Source organism: Odocoileus virginianus, chromosome 29 (genome assembly GCF_023699985.2).
Source record: "Odocoileus virginianus isolate 20LAN1187 ecotype Illinois chromosome 29, Ovbor_1.2, whole genome shotgun sequence".
Lineage (NCBI taxonomy): Eukaryota > Metazoa > Chordata > Mammalia > Artiodactyla > Cervidae > Odocoileus > Odocoileus virginianus.
Window position 1 is genome coordinate 22,932,173 of NC_069702.1, and position 22,089 is coordinate 22,954,261.

The 22,089-nt window shown below is 38.6% G+C and overlaps 1 protein-coding gene across 1 annotated transcript in view; it reads right to left on the minus strand.

The window, feature by feature from the left end:
- Positions 1–22,089, minus strand: part of FRAS1 (Fraser extracellular matrix complex subunit 1) — a 505,552-nt gene that overhangs the window by 133,413 nt on the left and 350,050 nt on the right. Inside the window, 2 exon segments of the mRNA XM_070458257.1 lie at positions 5,104–5,282; positions 11,292–11,445. Of these exon segments, the coding sequence (XP_070314358.1) occupies positions 5,104–5,282; positions 11,292–11,445 (333 nt within the window).

A 22,089-nucleotide genomic window follows, 5' to 3' on the forward strand; every position in this document is an offset into this window, starting at 1 on the left:
GTTACATCCTACAGGAAAGCTTACTTCTCTACAGAGTTGAAGTTGCAGAATATCTACATGTTTCCAAGAAGACATCTCATAGTGTCGCCATAAATAATATTAACAACAACAGCTTAGTGACTTAGCGACAGGGCATTTATCATAGCCTCAGCACTGTACAAGCTACTTTTCAAAAGTTTTTTTTATGAATACCCACCGAGTAGATATTATTATCTCCTTTTTTACGAACGATGAAACTGAAAGTCAAAAAGTTATAGGTGTCAAGGTCAAAAGACATTATGGATCAGTATTTAAAACTAGGTCAGTGGGTTCCTGATCTTCCTACTGACCACGGTGACTCAATCTGGAAGCTTTAGGAAATTAGAACAGAGGAAGATACATTCTCCTATCTCTTGGAGAAAAGGAATGGAACTCTGCAGGTAGTGAGATGTGAGCATACTACCAAGCAAGGGACTCAATTCTAGCTTCCCTAGCAAAGATACTGCTATAAAATATTTTGGTCCTTTTCAAACCACATCCCCTGAGGCTGTGTCAACGTGATCTGAATAAGCCAAAAATCAGGGCTCCTTCCCTAGCCAAAAATGTGCCTGGTTTCTTCTCACTATGCCATGCTCTAATTTTTTCACACCATTCGCATTGCATAAATCCCAAATCTTAGATGCAAAGTAACAGATGGACTGCATTGACAGCTCATGACAGCATATCAACATTAAAATGAAATTAAATCCATGCAACTCATTGTATTGCATTTTCTGCTTGAAAGGAAAAAAAGGGACAAAGAGAAGAACCACTAGAACAGCATCTTTTTTAAAATAGTCTAAAATCCCGAGGGACACTAAAATGATGAATGGGTAAAGTTGCTAACTGTTTATTTTAGCACATAGCTACAGAGTCTGTGTCACTTCACATCAAAATATGAGGTAAGCCTATCAAATAATGAGACTTTAAAAACATACACACCAAAGCTTCCACATGCAAGAGAATATGATCTGAGAGTTGTTTCATACTTGCAATAAAGATGTTGTCAGTATTCAAAATGCACTTATAGGAAAGCCTTCATGAACATGTAAGAAAACTGAGCTTGTTACTTCATAATTCGTCCTTGTTTTAACCAAAAATAATACTACTCTTCTTTCTACCAGATATGAGTCAGCATGACTTTTGGCTATTGGGTTATATTTTAAAATTCACTTCCCAAGGATGATACACTGTCATTATTGAAGATATTCTAAAGAATATTCCACAGAATTTGAAGGAGATTTCAGGTAGGCATTCTAAATACATTTTGAGCAAACGTGTGAAGACTCTCCAAAGGGAACCATTTTCTAAGTAATGATGTTTTAGGTCTTAAACTCCAGTGAATTTGTTTTCAAAAAATCAATAACTTTTGCTATTTTCTAATAACCTACTTAGTAACCAACTTGCAAAAGCAATCAAATATCATTTTAGCAGGTGCTGAGAATCTCTTTCCAGGGAAATGCTCCATATTGATAATGTTCTTCATATTGATGCCTATGAAGGCAAAGGCAGGTCTGAGGATTCTAGCTTGCCGAAGTGACTCCTTTTGATTGAGGTCTTTGACTCTGTTCTGACTCGTTACCTGAGGACTGCTGAGTCCCCAGCTGCTAAAATTGAAATATTAACTTGGGCAAAGGGCATGTCATGTTTGCGCACTCACTCGACATTCAGTGTGCTAAGTGTAATCTCATTTTAATGATTTCCAGGTTTATTTCAGGCAGCTCTCTGGTAAAGCACATTTTTTTACACAATATAAATTGGACGATGAAGATATGTGCACCAGGCATCAGGAACAGAATGGATGATAATTTTTTTAAACTTTCTATTTTGCGTTGGGGTATACCCAGTTAACAATGTTGTGATAGTTTCAGGTGGAGAGCAAAGGAGCTCAGCCATCCATATGAAGTGAAAGTGTCAGTTGCTCAGTCGTGTCTGACTCTTTGCAACCCCACGGACTGTAGTCTGCCAGGCTCCTCTGTCCATGGAATTCTCCAGGCAAGAATACTGGAGTGGGTTGCCATTTCCTTCTCCAGTGAATCTTGACTCAGGGATCAAGCCTGGGTCTCCTGAATTGCAGGTGGACTCTTTACTGTCTGAACCATCAGGGACAAATATGTATCCTTCTTTTTCAAACTCCCCTCCCATCCAAGCTGCCACATAATAATGAGCAGAGTTCCCTGTGCTGAACAGTAGGACCTTGCTGGTTATTAGTGAAGATGATTTTAACAAGGTGAGCTGTAGTGATAGTTTATCCCCAACTGGATTCCTAGACAAAGGAAATGGGCTCAGACTTAGCGGGATTGTTAAGTTGCTTTGATTAATCACCATGAGGGCTTCTTTATATTTTCTCTGATGCTTTCCGAAATTCTCTTCTGTATCTGTGTTTAAATGTTCTTTCTCATTCATACTTCCTCATTCCTTTGTATTTCTGTTCAATTATTCATTTCTGAAAGGTCTTTGACAGAAGTTTCTCCAACTGTATGGGTCTTTCCAAAGATTCAGATTTTGTACTTATTTATCAAGTCTCAGTTCAGTTCAGTTCAGTCGCTCAGTCGTGTCCGACTCTGCGAACCCATGAATCGCAGCAAGCCAGGCCTCCCTGTCCATCACCAACTCCCAGAGTTTACTCAAACTCATGCCCATCAAGTCGGTGATGCCATCCAGCCATCTCATCCTCTGTCATCCCCTCCTCCTCCTGTCCCCAATCCCTCCCAGCATCAGGATCTTTTCCAATGAGTCAACTCTTTACATCAGGTGGCCAAAGTACTGGAGTTTCAGCTTCAGCATCAGTCCTTCCAGTGAACACCCAGGACTGATCTCCTTTGATGGACTGGTTGGATCTCCCTGCAGTTCAAGGGTCTCTAAGAGTCTTCTCCAACACCACAGTTCAAAAGCATCAATTTTTCGGCGCTCAGCTTTCTTCACAGTCCAACTCTCACATCCTTATCAAGTCTAGAATCTTATAATTAGTCAATTCCTCTTTTATGTCTATTGATGTTTTCCTTTTGCTTCTCTCATACTTCACCAGCTTCTTGAATTTAGTATTTAGCCTATTCATTTTCATGCTTTTCTGCTCAATAATAAGAGCTTAAGGCCATCAATTTTCTTCTGAATATTACTTTGTCCACATTATTTAAGTTTTGATATGTTGTTTTCTCCTAATCAATATTTCTTAACAGTTTTAGAATTAGGAATTATTGAGAAATTCCAAATGGTTTGCTTTTTTTACCCTTTTATTATTAATTTCTAATCACATTTCATAACAGAGAATGTGCCCAGTATAATTTCTTGTTCTGTAATTTACTGACAGAATAAATTAAACCAGCCGTATGGTCTGGTTGCTACAGTTTGCTCAGGCTACTCTAACAAAAATACCTTAGACTGGGTGGTTTCTAAATAATAGAAATGTAATTCTCACAGTTCTGGAGGCTGGAGGTCTGAAATCAGGGTACCAGTATGGTTGGGTTCTGGTGAGGGCCCTCTTCTGGGTTGTAGAATGCAGATTTTTCATCATATCCCCATGGAGGGCAGCAGAGATTGGAAGCAAGCACTCCTGTGACTCCTGTAAGTAAACTAATCCCATTCATGAGGGTACAACCCTCTTGTGTGTGTTGTGTGTGTTAGTCCCTCAGTTATGTCTGACTCCATGGACTGTAGCCCACCAGGCTTCTCTGTCCATGGGATTTGTCAGGCAAGAATACTGGAGTGGATTGCCTTCTCCAGATAACCCTCAAGACCTCATCTAATTCTAATCAGAGGCATCACCTCCATATCCCATCACATTAGATGGATAAGATTTCAACATACAAACTTCGGTTGGACACATTCAGTCTATAGCACTGGTATTTGACTAATCTTAATAAATGATAGTCACACACCCTTACATAGTAATAGGCAGTATTCTAAATACTTTATCTGCATTAACTCATTAAATCCTTCAGTTCAGTTCAGTCGCTCAGTTGTGTCAGACTCTTTGCGACCCCATGAATCAAAGCACGCCAAGCCTTCCTGTCCATCACCAACTCCCGGAGTTTACTCAAACTCATGCCCATCAAGTCGGTGATGCCATCCAGCCATCTCATCCTCTGTTGTCCCCTTCTTCTCCTGCCCCCAATCCCTCCCAGCATCAGGGTCTTTTCCAATGAGTCAACTCTTCACATGAGGTGACCAAAGTACTGGAGTTTCAGCTTTAGCATCAGTCCTTCCAATGAACACCCAGGACCGATCTCCTTTAGGATGGACTGGTTGGATCTCCCTGTAGTCCAAGGGACTCTCAAGAGTCTTCTCCAACACCACAGTTCAAAAGCATCAATTCTTAGGCGCTCAGACTTCTTCACAGTCCAGCTCTCACATCCATACATGACCACTGGGAAAACCATAGCCTTGACTAGACGGACCTTTGTTGGCAAAGTAATGTCTCTGCTTTTTAATATGCTATCTAGGTTGGTCATAACTTTCCTCCCAAGGAGTAAGCGTCTTTTAATTTTATGGCTGCAATCACCAACTACAGTGATTCTGGAGCCCCCCAAAATAAAGTCTGACACTGTTTCCCCATCCATTTCCCATGAAATGATGGGACCAGATACCATGATCTTAGTTTAAATCCTTACAACTCATTAAATCTGTACAATCCTATTTTACAGATGAGAAAACTGAAGTTCAAGAATTTCACCAAGTAATTTTTCCAAAGCTAGTACATGGCAGAAGTAAAACATAAACCCAATAATTTTGGCTGCTAAACCTATGGCCTTATCATAAGATGGTAAATGTTTCAAAAACATGAGAAAAAAGAAAATAAGATTTGTTTTCTCCATATGGCATTTTAACACTTTGAAAATACTTTTTGCCAAATACTTTAGCAATTATCTGTTATAAATCTCTTTGCTATGATATGATGTAGAGATCATAAGGCTGAATTGGCAAATTAATTAAAAATAAATCTCTTGATGCTACTAGTTACATTTTTTTCCCTCCCAAATGTGACTTGCAGGCAATCATAGAAAATGACTTGGATCATTTATAAATAAGGGTGATGATTTTCATCAGATCATCCAGACATCAGAAAATTCAGGAAGCAGAGGGTACCTGAAAGCGGAAGGAGTCACTCTGGGCTGGGACCCCCGAGTGCCTGTACCACACGATACCTTCGTTGATATCTTGCTGGGTGAAGGTGCTGGTGGGAGTTGCTGTCCTCCCATCAGGCAGGTGCTGCCCTCCATCTGCAGGGCTGTCTGCAGGCATGTTAACCAGAAGAACCACCTCCCCTAGGAAAAACACATAGTTAGGGAGGACCCTGGGAAAGGGAAAAGTCAATCAGAACTCTCATCTCCTTCTCTATCACTTTTTTTTTTAACAAAAAAGCTATGATGCACTTCTTTATTTTCATCTAAGGTGAAGGGAAGCACATAAACACAGAACACAGTAGATGTCATCAAAACCACCTTTAGACAAAAAATACCCAGTCTTTCAGTTAAAAAAGCTAAAAGCCATTCAAGGGCAATTCATGTATGAAGTTACTGACTTGTGTCTATTAAAATTATATAAGAAGACTCTAATAGTCGTGAACATTGCAAATACTGGGCATCGAATGGATCCATTTTACCCACAGCTTCCTATGAACAGCAAATGTTTTCTAATCAGGAAACTTTTGATGTAAACAAAAGGGGAAACTAGAAAAAAAATCAGAAAAAGGTATTCTCGGAAGAATTCTATGCAATGAAAATAATAATACCTAATACTGGAATGCATATGACAGGTTCCGCATGAAGGACCTCAGCAGTGGTTCAAAACCAGCTCCACCACATAGAGTTGGGTAAGCTTACATATGTACTATAAGTCTCTGTCCCTCATTGGTGAAAACAGAATAATAGTACATACTTCATAGGTGCTTAAAAAGAATGTTGGTTATCCTTATTGCTATTTACGTAATCCTCCTGAAGATGCTATTATCATCTGCATTTTAAAGACAAAATTCTCTGTGCTCAGAAAAGTTCAAGAATTTGTTTGAGGTCACACAGATCCGAAGTGGAGGAGCTGGGATTTGAATCTGAAGCTCATTTTCCTAGTCGTGAAACTCTGCTACCCATCATGATTATTTTATGTTCACAGGCCAACATTTACCTTGATAAATAAATGATCTTGTTTTTTCCTCCTTCACTCTCTAAACTTTATTAGAATTGAAGTAATGAAATCTACATCTAAACACCACCACAAACACCAATCTGTTTCTATTGTTTATTCTTCACCTGGAGCTACTATTTTCTTAAAGTGAGATTGCAAATTCAGAGGTGTTATAGAAACAATCAAAATTTCACAAGGAGAGTGTTCCTTCAAGTGAAGGCCAAGGAGAAGAATGGATGTGGTTTAGGAGGGAGGGCACATGGGTGTACCTATGGCTGATTCTTGTTGATGTTTGACAGAAAACAACAAAATTCGGCAAAGCAATTATCCTTCAACTAAAAAGTAAATAAAAAAAAACAGAAGTCACATTCTTGTGAAAATGAATCTTAACAGTAAATCCGAAAGAAGCCTCTCTACCACTCCGATATTAAGAGGGAGAGAATAGTGTATGTGTATGTGTGTGTGTGTGTGAGAGAGAGAGAGAGAGACAGAGACAGAGAGAGACAGAGAAAGAGAAAGAAAGAAACTGCACATATCTTTTAAATGTTCTGTAGGAAAAAACCAGATCTTGGTGCACTAGACATACTGGGCGATTAACAGTACACTTAGATTACCCTAGAGAAATTAGTTTTCTTTCTCAAAGAAAATACTGATTCTAATATTAACATGCACTAAATTCAAGTTGAAAATGATATCCTAGATAGTGATGAAATACTGAAGTAATAGAAAAACATCAATATTCTTATTAAAATAATCATGTGTAAAATCAACTCACTCTAGTTCTTTCTTGGACTGTTTCTCATTTGTACCTAAGTCACAAATTCCATTACCCATCTCTTGCCAGTTCAACTTCTGTTCATAAGACCTTGTTAATAAACATGCTTTCCCAGGATGTGGACTGCTTATGAATGTGGGTAGTTGCAAAATATTCTTACAGGAGATTTCCACAATGAAAATGTGGAGAATAAAAAAATACTTAAAGATCAATTTCCTAGATATTTTGCTTTATAACAGGAAAGCTAATTAAGCAGGTTTTTTTTTTAACAAGTCCTAATTAAATAAACCTATTTTCTAGATTAAAAAAAACCCATTGCCCTACTATGCAGATTAACAAGAATCATAAGATATTGACTAATCCCATTAATTTCAACCCAGTGAACAGTCAGTGAGCACCTGCTAGGTGCTAACTACTGTGGTCAGCCCTTTGGGATGGGGGACTCAAAGATCAGTAGGATGCAGTTCCTGCCTCTGGAGATCAGCCCCAGAAGCAACTAGGGAGCCACTGTGAGAGTTTCAGTAGGTTAACGGCAAGAACTGATTTAGTAGAACACAGAATGTATGAGAAAGTTCTGTGAAAGAGGCTGGATTTTAATTCAGAAAACCAATAACAACAGTAGCTAATATTTATGTGGACAGTTTGACCAATTACAAACTTGCTGCAAAACCCAGATGAAATAAACTCAAGTAACAAAGGTAAGATCAGAAAGACACAAACAGATACCAGAATCATTAAGGGAGCGGAAGCAACAAAATTTAACAAGTGTGGCTGTAAAAGGTAAGAAAGAGGGAGGAATCAGATTATCATCTATTAGGTTGGGTGATGAGTAAGGAAGAGAGGCCACTAACGGGATGAGCAGGTAGAAAAGAAGATGAGGAATTCAGCACTGGGCATGTGGAATCCAAGATCTCTTTGTGACAAGCCCACAAGTAGACAGGGAGAAATACCGATATTTTGTGGGGTTCACTCCTTGCAGGTGAGAGCTTTTGCATTATAACTCATCTCTGCTTTTATCATAGTATGACAAGATACAAGGAGACGATTCTTTAAATATATGAGCATCCAGGTTTAAAAGACAGTCCAGGCTTAAAAAGCAGAAAATGATATCTACTAGTGATTTCCTTGATATTGAAGCCAATATTTTAACCAAGAATCTTGAAGGGAAAATGTAATAGGTTTTAAGAATTGGAATCACAATGAATTATTCTGGGGTTGAGATAATTTGCATTGAAGTTTCCTTACACGATGCTAAATAACCTAGAATTGGCAATGTAAGTCAGATTCTCCCTCAAATGATATTCAAGTTGCTTCAATAAAACCATCTCATTTAATTTACTCTCAAATTTGCTAAAGGTACATGTATTAATCAACTTGCCTAAACTTACATTTGAAAAAAGTGGTGAGTCTACAAATAGTGGAACATGGGTCCTTTATGCATATACTATACGAACAATTTACGTTGGATTCAGTTACACAGTCAGGTCTTCACCAAAGCCTAAAGCTCAACTGGAACATTCCAGTGTGATGAGGGAGTGCATAGTAGCTAGGGAGGCTCTGAGGTAAGGGCTCCATAATTCACAAAACCAGGATAGATGGATGTAAGTAGATTTGTGTTAAGTGGGCTTCTGGTTCCCACCACCTTTTTCGCTCTTGAATGGCTCCTAAGGGTAATGTGATTTGATTATTACCAGTAGGGAGCTCTGAACACACAGAAATAGGATTATGTTCCTAGGAAGAAGTTAATTAAGAGAGTTATGGTAGAAAAGGGTCAAAAATCAAGTCTGTATGGCATTTATCAAGCTGAAATGGCTTGAAAATCACCTCATTGAGCATTGTTCCATTTAATACTTTAACAGAATATTGGGATATTGGGATACCTTTAAGAAATTTAACTTCTTGATTGTTTTTATGATCAAGATAAAGGTAAAGAATTTAATATATCAAATGAGTCAAAGATTTTTAGAGCTGAAAAGACTTAAACATTGTCTAGCTTAAAATCAGTGGGTGAAATATGGCAAAGTTGAATAAGGTCTGTGAACTAATTAGTAGCATTGTAGTATTGCTGATTTTCTGGTTTTAATTATTGTTCTATGGTGGTGGTGGTGGTTTAATCACTTGTCATGTCCAACTTTTTGCCACCCCATAGACTGTAGCCTGCCTGGCTCCTCTGTCCCTGGGATTTAGTAGGTAAGAATACTGGAATGGGTTGCCATTTCCACCTCCAGGGGATCTTCCCCATCCAGGGATTGAACCTGGGTCTCCTACATTGCAGGCAGATTCTTTACCAAGTGAGCCACCAGGAAAGTCCATTGTTCTATGGTTATGTAAGATGTTAATATTCCGGGGAGTGGTTAAAGCATATTCAAGAGCTTTTTTGCACTATTTTTGCAACTTTTCAGTAAGTCTAAAATTATTTTTAAGTAGTTCCATCTTTCAAAGAAACCTATGGCTCAAGGGGGTCCACTTGCCTTCCTCAAGGTTATACATCTATAATAAACTACAGTCCAGTTAGACTGATTGTTTTATAATTTTGGCAATTATTGATTAGATTATGACTTTCAATGCCTTTGTAGGTGCTAGAGTTATTCTTAAACAATACTGAGTTATTTTTTTCTTCACCAGAGAAAATACATAATTTTAAGAATCTGATAACCTGAGGAAAAATGAATTATTATTTCTCTACTATTTAATCACACCAAGCAATTTTAATGACTACAGTTTTCATTTTCAAGTAATTACTTATTTCTTTTAAAAAATCTGCCTGTCTGCTGTTTTTACTTTTTATAACATTTTATCTTCTTACAGTTCCAATTCCTTCTGTGTTTTTAAATCTTTTAAAATATGCTTATTTCATAGTTTTTGAAAACTTGCTACTTCATTTGAAATTCTTTGGGTTTTAATCTTCTTGTTTGTTTTGGCGATGCTACTACAGATTGTTTCCTCATATGTTCTGTAATTTTGAATTCTGAGCTAATCTTCAGTGGTTTTATCTGTGAGAATCTGTGCGATCTGGAGTTAAGAGTGGGGATTCCACAATAGTTTCTACTATTTTCTGCAAGGGACACAAGAAGTATCATTGGCCTGAGATCAATTTCCACATTAATGCCTCAGCTTTGGGTTTCTCAGACAGTATACATGGTATAATGGAACTTTGAGCCTTCAGGAGAAAAAGGCCTAAAGTTCTGAATTCTTAGCAGGCATTTTTTTGTTCTGTTCTGAGCTCTGGGAAACACTGGTAGTTTCTTTACCATCTCTCTGTGCTGGTGAGCTTCTTGTCTTAATTCCAGCTTTCTGTTTCTGCATGGGCATTAAATCCCAAGCCCCCCATGTTACTGAGACACATACAACCCCTCTCAGAGAAGACATGCCATCAGCTCCTGCCCAGGTTTGCAGTCCCTTCTCTGTTTCTTGCACCTGGAAATTCTTCTATATCCTTGAGGGATCAGCTATGAGAGCCTTTTAGTTCTTCATCTCTTTTACCCATAATTTCTAGGTGATAATGACAGGTTATCACACTCTACTATCTGTCTGGAAGTGGAAGTAATGATGGAAAACTTGAGAAATGTTTTTATGTAAAGTTTTTTGTTTTTGTTTTTTTTTAAAAGAAAGTCTCAAGAAGAAAGCAGGTGATGGGAGAATTTCCTAGTGGTCCAGGGTTTAGGACTCGGCATTTTCACTGCTGGGGCCAGGGTTCAGTTCCTGGATGGGGAACTTTCACAAGACAGGTGACAAAAGAAAAGAAAAGAAAAAATCAGTGATGGACGCAAGGAGTTTAAGAGCCTGAACTTTGACATTAAACTGACATAATGCTAGCCAGGTGACTTTTAACAAGCTATGCTCTCTGTAAAAGGGATTTGTTTATTTAAAAAAATTTTTTAGCATCTTGTAATCCTTTAAATTAAAACAGGTGTTTTAAACATATATCTTTCTTCACATATATCATTATTTTGTGGGACAGATGCCTAGAAGGGGATTATTATTCAATTTATCAGTGAATTTGATACAAAGTGCTAATTTGTATGGTAGTAAAGTCTGGATTAATTTAGCTCCCACCATCTATGAAGAAAGAGACTCAGTTTTTCATATTCCCACTGTGCCCTATCCTCACCCTCAGGTGCATTGGCTCCAAAGGGAAGTTGTTTTAAAACTTACATTTTAGGTTTAAACATACTATGTTTGCATCATTTAGCATACTATCCAGTACCTGATATGGGCACAGTGTGATAGAATCCTTGATTATTCTTTCTTTAAAGGGGATGTGTTTGAAAGACAAGTTCATTGGAAACACAACCTTTCTGTGTGACATCACACAGAAGCAAGTCTGAGACTGCTGAAAGCAATGATGAAATCATGACAAAGGGGGGAAGGGAGTTACCAAATTGGGGGTGGTCCTGTGTGATTTTGTAGATGATTTCTGAGGCGCTGGCACCTTGAGCTTCTGCCTGTAAGATTCTGTTGGTAATCTGCAGCATCCCACCTTCTGGAACCCACACCATTGAATTAGCCACAAGCCGAAGACCTCGATCATTCTAGAATAAAGAGAGAGTACAGCATTAGGTTCCCTGGTTCGTATCCGGGTGCCCCCTCAGTGATTTTGGCTTCCCTGGTAGCTCTGTGGTAAAGAATTTGCCTGCCAATGCAGGACATGAGGGTTCGATCCCCAGGTCAGGAGAAGGAATGGAGAAGGAAATGGCAACCCAGTTCAATACTCCTGCCTGGAAAATCCAATGGACAGAGAAGCCTGGCAGGCTACAGTCCATGCAGTCACAAAAGAATTGGCTGCAACTGAACAACAACAACAAAAAAAAAATAAGGTATCAGTCTTTAAAAATATAAGTTATTAGGTCCTATTCCTGCTAAATGTTGTCTAAAAAGAGAGATTTGTAGCTTTAGAATCATACTGTGAACAATATGTATATGTGTAGATATATACATGCATAAGTTTATAGGTATGTATGTATATATCCTGCTTTTTTCTTCTAATTTCTCATGAGCAAATAACTTGTATCATTTAGAAAGACTAAGTCTCTCTATTTCTTTATTTCATTTGTCCATCTAACTGTCCTTCCATCCTCCCCATCCACCTATATTCAACAACTATGCATTAAGCATCTATTGTATGCCAGATCTTTTGCTGGAGGACTGAGGTATATAAGGCTGGTTGAAATAAGACCTCAGTTTCAGAACCTACAGTCTAGTTGGGCAGAAAGAAATATAAATAGTTAGGATGCATCACAAGTGAGGCTTCAGCAGGGCACTGTGAGAGAATAAAGGAGACAGGAGATATCCTCTTTGGGGAAGGAATGTTCAGGAAGGCTTTCCTATGGAAATGCCACTTAATTCTTGAATGACAGAAAAAGGCTTTGTCTAAGAGAATAAGAGAAACAGACTCCAGGAAGAGGGCCTAGCCTAAGCGAAGATATTAGCTAGTGCAATATGTGCTTAATAAACTATCCAAGTGTCTGGACAAGAAGAATCTAGGGAGCCAGGGGAAGTGAGTGAAAGTCGCTCAGTTGTGTCTGACTCTTTGCAACCCCACTGACTGTGGCCTGTCATGCTCCTCTGTCCATGAAATTCTCCAGGCAAGAATACTGAAGTGGGTTGCTATTTCTTCCTCCAGGGGATCTTCCTGACCCAGGGATCCAACCCGGGTCTGCCACATTGCAGGCAGATTCTTTACCATCTGAGCCAGCAGGGAAGCCAGAGCCAGGGGAGGGGATGAATAAAAAGTGAACTTTGTGTTGGCTAGGAGAAGGTGGAAGCTGCACTGAAAGGCTCACTTTAGCTTGTAGGCACTGTAAAATCAACATGAATCTTCAGGGAAGGAAGAGGATGATCAGGTCTGGGTTTTAGAGAAGCTCCAACAGCAAGAGATGGTAGGGACTAGGGCTGGGATGAATCTGGGGCTGGAGAAAACATTTAACAAGTTCTTGTAACAGCTTAGGTGAAGGAAGACAAAGATGATTGCGATGGGAATGAATAGTGTTTTTAATTTCTATCTCCTATACTTTAAAAAAAGAGGCGCAGATTCCAGAAACACTACAGAGGCCAAACTGATGGGCCTGGATGACTGATCGAAAGTGAAGCCCTTAGAAGCATCAGTAGGGAACAGCTGACTGGTAGAAATCACCTCGTTAGTGCCCCCAAGAAGGCAACCATCCTAATTGCTAAAGCTAATGTCATTAAAAAGTGCTGCCACTTCTGATTTGCAAGCGCACACCTCTTCCAAAGCTTCCTAATTGACATTTTCCACAGGATGGGATTAGTGAGACAGCCTGTGTTCTGTTTTCACTTTTCCTACTTTCACAATCGGTAGATCTGATGTTTCAAAATAGGGCATTTCAGAAGGGATGTTATTTTAAATGATTGCTGTTTCAAATATGCCAATAAATAGGACAGAGCAAACAGCATGCCCAGGAGGAGAATATTCGGAACAGAAGACAACAAGTATTCCTTTGCTGACACTTGAATGAGAGCATTTGCCCCTCTCAGGAGGTGGCCACAGCCATTTTTACCACAATCACTGAGAAACTAAGTCGGTGCCCTGGAGAATGTGGTTGCTGTTGCCAACACACCTTCTATGTGATTGGTAATAAAGGGCAAAATCACACTGAATTTTCACAATTCAGATGGCATATTATTTATAGAAAGTGAAAGTGAAGTTGCCCAGTCATGTCTGACTCTTTGCGACCCCAAGGAGTGTAGCCCACCAGGCTCCGCGGTCCATGGGATTTTCCAGGCAAGAATACTGGAGTGGGCTGCCACTTCCTTCTCCATATGAAAACATCAAGACACACCAAAAACTTGGCCTGTCACCTACCAGAATTCTGGGGGAAAGGGCCCTATTAACTCTGTGTGTGTGTGTTAGTTGCTCAGTCATGTCTGACTCTTGGCAACCCCATGGACTGTAGCCTGCCAAGCTCCGCTGTCCATGGGATTCTCCAGGCAAGAATACTGGAGTGGGTTTACATTTCCTTCTCCACTATTAACTCTAGCAGAGTTTTATATAACATAATAATTACCTGAACCCAGGAATATTAATTGCTAGAAATCTTTCTAATAGCAGCAGCCTCATCACACTTGATTGTGCGATGGAGATCAGTCACACACCAATCACCATTTTCTTGGACTGATGAATAGTGTGGTTTTTCACATTCCAAACAAGTAAATAAGCACTGTATCCTGAATGCACATCCCCAGATTTCTCTTCTACTGCATTTCTATATCGACTACACTTTATCAATGCAATTCTTTATAACTCCCGAGTGTCAATTTTTAAGAAACAGTTCTCTTTGCAACTCAGTGTTCAGAAACCAGCACCATCTGGAAACTTCTTACAATTTCAGACTCTCAGGCTCCATCCCAGATCTTCTGAAGTAGAATCTTCATTTTAATTTTTTACTAGTTTTATTGAAGTATACTTGACAAAGAAAAATTGGTGGCTCAGAAGTAAAGAATCTACCTGCAATGCAGAAGACCTGGGTTCAGTCTCTGGGTTGGGAAGATCCCCTGGAGGAGGGCATGATAACCCACACCAGTATTCTTGCCTGGAGAATCCCATGGACAGAAGAGCCTGGCATGCTATAGTTCATGGGGTCACAAAAAGTTGGACACCATTAAGCAACTAACACTTACTTACTTAAGGTATATAACATGATGTTTTGATGTATGTATAAATTGTGAAACAATGAACAATCAAGCTAATTAAGTCTTCCACCACCTCACAGAGTTATAGATTTTTGTGTGTGAGGAAAACACTGAAGATCAACTCTCTTAGCAAGTGTACAATACAGAATTCTTAAGTATAATCACCATGCTATACATTGGACCTACAGAATTATTCGTCACTTATGACAGAATCTTTATACTCTTTGACCAATATCTCCTGGTTTCCCCACCCCTAGCAGCCATCATTTTACACTATTTTTATGAGTTCAAATTCTTTAGATTACAAATGTGAGATAGTGCAGTCTGTGTGGGCTTCCCTTGTGGCTCAGCTGGTAAAGAATCTGCCTGCAGTAGGAGAGACCTGGGTTTGATCCCTAGGTTGAGATGATTGCCTAAAGAAGGGAAAGGCTATCCACTCCAGTATTCTGGCCTGGAGAATTCCAAGGACTGTATATTCCATGGGGTTGTAAAGAGCTGGACATGAATGACCAACTTTCACTTTCAGCTTATTTTATAAGCCCATGTCTACAGTCACAAATGGCAGCATTTTTTTTTTTTTTTCTTTTTAAAGGCTGAGTAACATCCCATTGTATATACAACCACATTTCCTTTATCCATTCATCCACACTTAGGCTGTTTTTATATCTTGGCTATTGTAAATAGTCCTGCCATAAACATGGGAGTGCAGATATCTCTTTGAGACACTGACTTCATCTCCTTTGGACATATATCCAGAAATGGGGCTGCTGGATCATACAGTGATTCTATTTTTAACCTTTAAGGAACATCCATACTGTTTTCCATAGCAGCTGTACCAACTTAGAATTCCACCAATGGTATATCAAGGTTCCCTTTTCTCTATACCTTCACCAATACTTGTTATCTGTGTCTTTTTGAGAACAACTTTCTAACAGATGTAAGGCGCTATCTCATTGTGGTTTTGATTTGTCTTTTCCTAATTAGTGATTTTGAGCCCCTTTTCATGCATCTGTTGGCTATTTGTATGTCTTCTCTGAAAAATGTATATGCACCTTCTTAGCTCCTTTTTAAATCTCTCCTTTTTTTTTAAGCTATTGAGTTGAGTTCCGTGTATATTTTAGATATTAACCCCTTATTGGATAGATGTTTTCAAAATTTTCTCCCATTCTTTACTTTTCCTTTTCATTTTGTTGATAGTTTTCTTTGGGCACAGCATTTTAGTCCCACTTATGTTTAAATAAGATCCCCAGGAAATATGGAATCATGCTAAAGTGTGAGAAGTCTGGCCCAAGGACAGAGATCACTATGGGTTTAGAATGCTTCTCCCAAACTCCACAGACAAGCCTTTAAGAATATCTACGTTTATAACAGAGTAATACATATGTTTCTGTTTTGGGACTGTTTGCTGACAGTACTTAAGAAGAAATGGACAACCATCCAAGGAAAAGACGTATAATTCTTCCCATTTATTATGATGAAGATGATTTTGTCAGTTGCTTTCTTTTGGGAGAGGGTCCAGGGAAGATTCAAGAAGAGAAGAATAGAAGTCTGTGAACCATCTTTTTCTACAGCTAACATGTCCTAAACAAATTTGAACCCACTTTCCCCAGTGGTTCTGACATTTTGCAATTTCTCTATCTCCTTATACAGGCACACCTTGGAGATACTGTGGATTTGGTTCTAGACCACTGCAATAAAGCAAATATAGCAATAAAATGAGTCACACAATTTTTTTTGGTTTCCCAGTACATATAAAAATTATGATGTACCTTATGGGGCTTCCCTGGTGGCTCAGATGGTAAAGAATCCGCCTGCAATGCAAGAGACCTGGGTTCGATGCCTGAGTCAGGGAGATCCCCCTGGAGAAGGAAATGGCAACCCACTCCAGTATTCTTGCCTAGAGAATTCCATGGACACAGGAGCCTGGCAGGCTACAGTCCATGGGGTTGCAAAGAGTTGGATGTGACTGAGCAACTAACACTTTCACTTTACATTATACTATAGTCCATTAAGTGTCTAAAAAAACCAATGTACATACCTTAATTAAAATTTATTGCAAAAAATGCTAACCATCATCTGAGCCTTTAGCATGTCATAATCTTTAATAGTAACACACCAAATCACTGATTACCATAACAAATATAATAATACTAATTTAAAACCTTGAAATATTGCAAAAATTACCAAACCGTGTTACGAAGACATGAAGTGAGCAAATGCTGTTGGAAAAATGGCCCTGACAGATTGGCTATAAATCTTCAATTTGTAAAAAAACATAGTATTTGCAAAGCACAATAAAATGAAGTATGCCTATAGGTTTGTTTTTTTTAATGGTACACATATCCTTCTAAGTTCAAGAAATTAGCCATAATTTCAGTTGAAGAATCTTCTGCCTAGTGATGTTTTATATATCCTTCAGGGCACCACATGAGAAGGGAATGAAATCTCAACAACGGATATGGGGGGATAATTAAAATAGTGATTTAAATTAAATAGTTATAATTAATTTCATAAAACAACAGGCATACAGAAATGCTGGTAATAAAGTTTAGCTATTATATGCTGTATCACAAACCAAGATTTTAATTTTGTAAACTAGAAGTAAAGGCATATGACTTTATCATTTGGAGGAAAAATCCCACAAACAAAATGTAAACTCCCTCCCTCCCTCCCCAGTTAAAGGTTGGAACATAAATGATGAGCTCAACTATGATGGTGCACCCCAACCCAACTTTATTCAATAGAGAATGGTTATAATTGGATATAACAGCAACCTTCACATATTATTTATTCCATAAGAAATAATTTGTAATGGCTCATTTATACCATGGCTTTTAAAATTTAATCTTGGAGGTCATAATGGATTTTAGGGAAGGATTATGTGAGGTGACACCTATAAGGTGAAACACAGATGCTGTCTACCAGAATGAAAAACAATGAAAAGATAATTGTATTGTTTTGTGTTTGCCAATGCATGTATATGCCTCAGAAACTGCAGCTTTGGGTCAAGAGTACAGAACCATTGTTCCATGTAGATTTCAACTGCTTTATTAACAAACAAACAAATACATAAATATTTTGTAACCGACAAACACTTTTTGAGAGTATACTCTGAGTGATGTACCTTACAAGATACTAAATTGAACCACCTCAACAAGTCCAAAACAGGTGAAAACCTGATATGTGGTGAGGCTTTATTTATTTATGAGGTAGGAAGACTCTTTTGCAGGGAAATAAACATTTTCATGCCATTGATATTTATAACTCTCACCAACACCCTTGTAATCAAACTGTGTCCCTGTAAGACAAACCATGGGAGGACAGGTTTTAAGAAAACTGAAGGAAAGCACAACAGGGCTTTTTAGCTGCACAGGAGCCTTACCAAGGCCAAACAGCCAGAGAAGGCTTTCAGCAGTAGAATTTTCCATCCAGGTCATAGCATGACACTTGGGGGTTTTTAACATCAAAGCATTACCCAGTTGCAGAAAACTGCTCAGACAACAACAAATGAGGTCAGAAAGATCATCAGATTTATTGCCAAAGTAGAAAAAGAGGCATGATTTCCAGAGATGCTTTAATTAATGAAAAAGAAGGTAATTCCTTGAAAGCCCAGCAGTGGAGAGAAATCTGCCAATAACTAAGGCTTCTCCCTGCCCACATTTTAGCCCTTATTAGACCCCGATTGCTTTAGAATCGTATCTCTACAGGCTTGAGTTTGGTAATCCACCCAATTAATGAAAGCCTATTCAGCAGAGCATTCTTTATTACCTTTTAATCTTTTTGAATTCTTTTGCCTCCTTCCCCCAACAGAACATGTTTTAACATCAGTCTTGGGCCTGTTTTCTCCTCAGCAACTCAGTATAAGCCTGGAGGGTAGCAGTCAAGTTTACTCACTGCCAGGCCAAGGATAAAAACATTAAGTTGGGGAAAGTGACATAGAATCTGGTAAATAAGAGTGGAACTGACAGCTCTTAGCCACAGTTTCAGATAGGCCATTCCAGCATCAGCAGAAGAGCCCAGTAGGCTGATGAATCTGATGCAAGGAATCTACTCAAAGGAAGGAACATGGGCACCAGCCTACCTCCAGCTGTTGCCTCCACCCATCTATCTCTCCATCCAACAGAAACATACTAAGCTTCCACAATGTGTTTGGCTCAAGGCTCCAATACTGAAACAGTTCCTGCTCTCAACAAAGCTTCCTTTTTCCATCCCTCCTTCCCTTCCCATCTATCTTACTAGATTAAGTTTTATGTTGAACAACACTGGGATCAATTTGTACATTCGTTCACTAGAAATTAGACCTGAAATTCTTGGTCATTCTATTTAAGCCACCAGCTAGATATCGGCCAATAACTGTCCTCACCCCAAATTTAATACACAGGTAGCCTTGGGGTAAGGACTTTGATGCTCTCTTCAGAAATGGCTAGCAGAACAAAATCAATCATGGCTGACTATGTACTTGTTGGCAAGTTAAGGCAATTTTTTTCTTCTCCAGCTTGAGTAGACATATGATTATAAATAGCTTCACTCATTTAAAGATGTGGTAAGTCTACAGGGAAGATTTGGAGAGGCTTGGGGCCCAGACTGCTTGGATAGGACATTGAGAACTGACTAAATTATTGTCTCCATTCTGTCCATTAAGGGGATAAGAATGTATATGACCAAAAACGCTGGGGGAAAAATGAACTAGAATGTAAAAAAAGCCATATGGTTAAGTGTGAGGAGACAGAACATGCTTGATTTGAAATCTCAGATCCATCACTAAATAACTTTTGGGGAAATAAACATTTTTAAACCTCTTAAAATGCTTTTAAACCTCCTTTATTTCAGTTTTCCCTTTTGGAAAATTAAAGATAACAATTCGACAAATTCCCTATAGTGATCTTGAAGATCAAAAAAAGTAATTCACATCAAGCATTACTGCCCAATGAAAGATTAAAAAAAAAATTCCTTCCACCAATAGTAGAATATCCTTTAGAGGTAATAAGGTTACATAGCCTCTATTTTAACCTTCTTCACTAGGATACTGTAAAGATGAGCAGAATAGATGTGAGAAAAAGCACTCTGAATTCCTAAAAGAAGATACAGTCTACATTTGTAAAATATTTTCAGGATGAGACTGACATGTTTATTATTCATGCATTCTAATGGCTGCCGGGGCTCTGGGAACTGGTTTCACCTTTCTAATTCATTGGCTTAGAAGCCATTGGTTCACCTGATGGACAAGTAAGCAGGGCACTACAGGAGCTGGAGGCATGGAAGGGGGGCGGTGGAAGGATAGTCACATGACCCCCAGCTTGTAGGCAGTATAGGAATTCTCAAGTTCTATGCTTAAGCCTAATTTATAAATTAAAATTCTGTTCTTTGTCATGCTTTGGTATTCAAAACATCTAAAATCCTAGAAATACTCTTGAGTCATGGGCCATGATGGTGCAACACACTGTACTAAGCTCTGAACATGGAGATTGAAACCTCAATAGGAAAGGTGGCTGCTAGGGTTGCACTGAAATCCTGTAATAATCCTAAAGAAACCAAGAAGGAAGAACAGAAAACTTTCTGTGTCTGTCTAGACTTCATCTCTTCAGAAGTAAGCCTCATCTCCCAGGGCAATTGCAAGAGGGTGATAATTAGGATTAGCTTCAAGGTGGCTATCTGCCAACCCGATCTCATCATCAACCTTCGCTTCTTCCCACCCATCCCATCCCACCATCACTGTTTTCAACAGCTGAAAGTAATGAGACCAGAGACTGAGAAACCATCTGGCAAACCATATTAGATTCAGCTCTTCACCTTCGAGAGGATCAGTTGCAAATTGTAAGTGATCGCTGGTGAGAAAGTGACAAGTGATTTCTAAACTGTCCTCAGCAGACCAATCCCTCTAGCTAATCATCAGTGACACTTCAATAGGTGCTGATATTTGGAATGAGAAGTTATAAAAAAAACTGTAAGTCTCCCAACCTGCCATCATGAGAAAGAGTCATTCTTGCTTTTACAGAGAAAAGAGCTTCGAGTGAAATATCATCAAGTAATACATGGCTTTGAAAATATTTTTTGATTAGCATGGGCTAGCCCATTTGTATTTCCCTAAATGTGGTGGCCATCCTATTAGCAGTATCCAAAACCTTTTATGTTGTATGTGGATGAAATTGTGTAAAATGGCTATGTGTTTATTTTAATAAGTTGGAAAAAAATTTAATTCTACATTAAGTCCAGGATTTCACAAGTGCTATTTATTAGGAAGAAGTCATGATTTTAAAAAAGTAAGTTGAATCACTAATCATTAGGGAAATACAAACCAAAACTACAATGAAGTATCACCTCACACTGGTCAGAATGGCCATCAATAAAAAATCGACAAACAATAAACGCTGGAGAGGGTGTGGAGAAAAGGGAATCTCCCTACATTGTTGGTGGTAATGTAAATTGGTACAACCCCTATGGAAAGCAGTATGGAGGTTCCTTAAAAACTAAGTACAGAACTACAACATGGGTGGGAGGGGGGATCAGGATGGGGAACACATGTAAATCCATGGCTGATTCATGTCAATGTATGGCAAAAACCACTACAATACTGTAAAGTAATTAGCCTCCAACTAATAAAAATAAACAGAAAAAAAAAACCAAAACTTTGACATGATCCAGCAATCTCACTGGGCATGTACCCTGAGAAAACTACAATTAGAAAAGATACATGCACCCCAATGTTCACTGTAGCACTATTTACAATAGCTAAGACATGGGAGCAACCTAAATACCCAACAACAGAAGAGTGGATAAAGAAGATATGGTATATGTACCATTGTGTATATGTGGTACATGTACACAGTGGAACAGTACTCAACCATAAAACAGAATGAAACAATGCTATTTATGGACCTGATGGATGGACATGAATGCACCTGACCTAGAGATTGTCACACTGAGTAAAGTAAGCCAGACAGAGAAAGACAAATATATGAGATCACTTATATGTGGAATCTTAAAAAATGGTACAAATGAGCTTATTTACAAAACAAAAACAGTCACAGATATAGAAAACAAACTTATGGTTACCAAAAGGGAAAGGTGGGGGGGGGTACAAATTAGGAGATTAGAATTGAGATACACACACTACTGTATATAAAATAGATAACTAACAGGGACCTGTTGCATAGCACCGGGGACTCTACTCCATACTTAATGACATACATGGGGAAAGAATTTAAAGAAGAATTGAATATATATATATGGATAATTGATTCATTTTGCTGCACACCTGAAACCGACACATTATAAATCTATACTCCATAAAAATTATTTTTTTAAAAAGTGGTGGTCATGGTGCTTTAGTCACTAAGTCATGTCCGACTCTTGCAATCCCAAGGACTACAGCCTGCCAAGCTCTTCTGTCCATGGGATTCTCCAGGCAAGAATACTGGAGTGAGTTGCCATTTCCTTCTCCATTTAAAAAAGTAAGTTGATTCAAATAAAAGTATTCAGTAAGTAATAGGACAGGAACTCGTGGATACAGCAGAAACACAGGGACG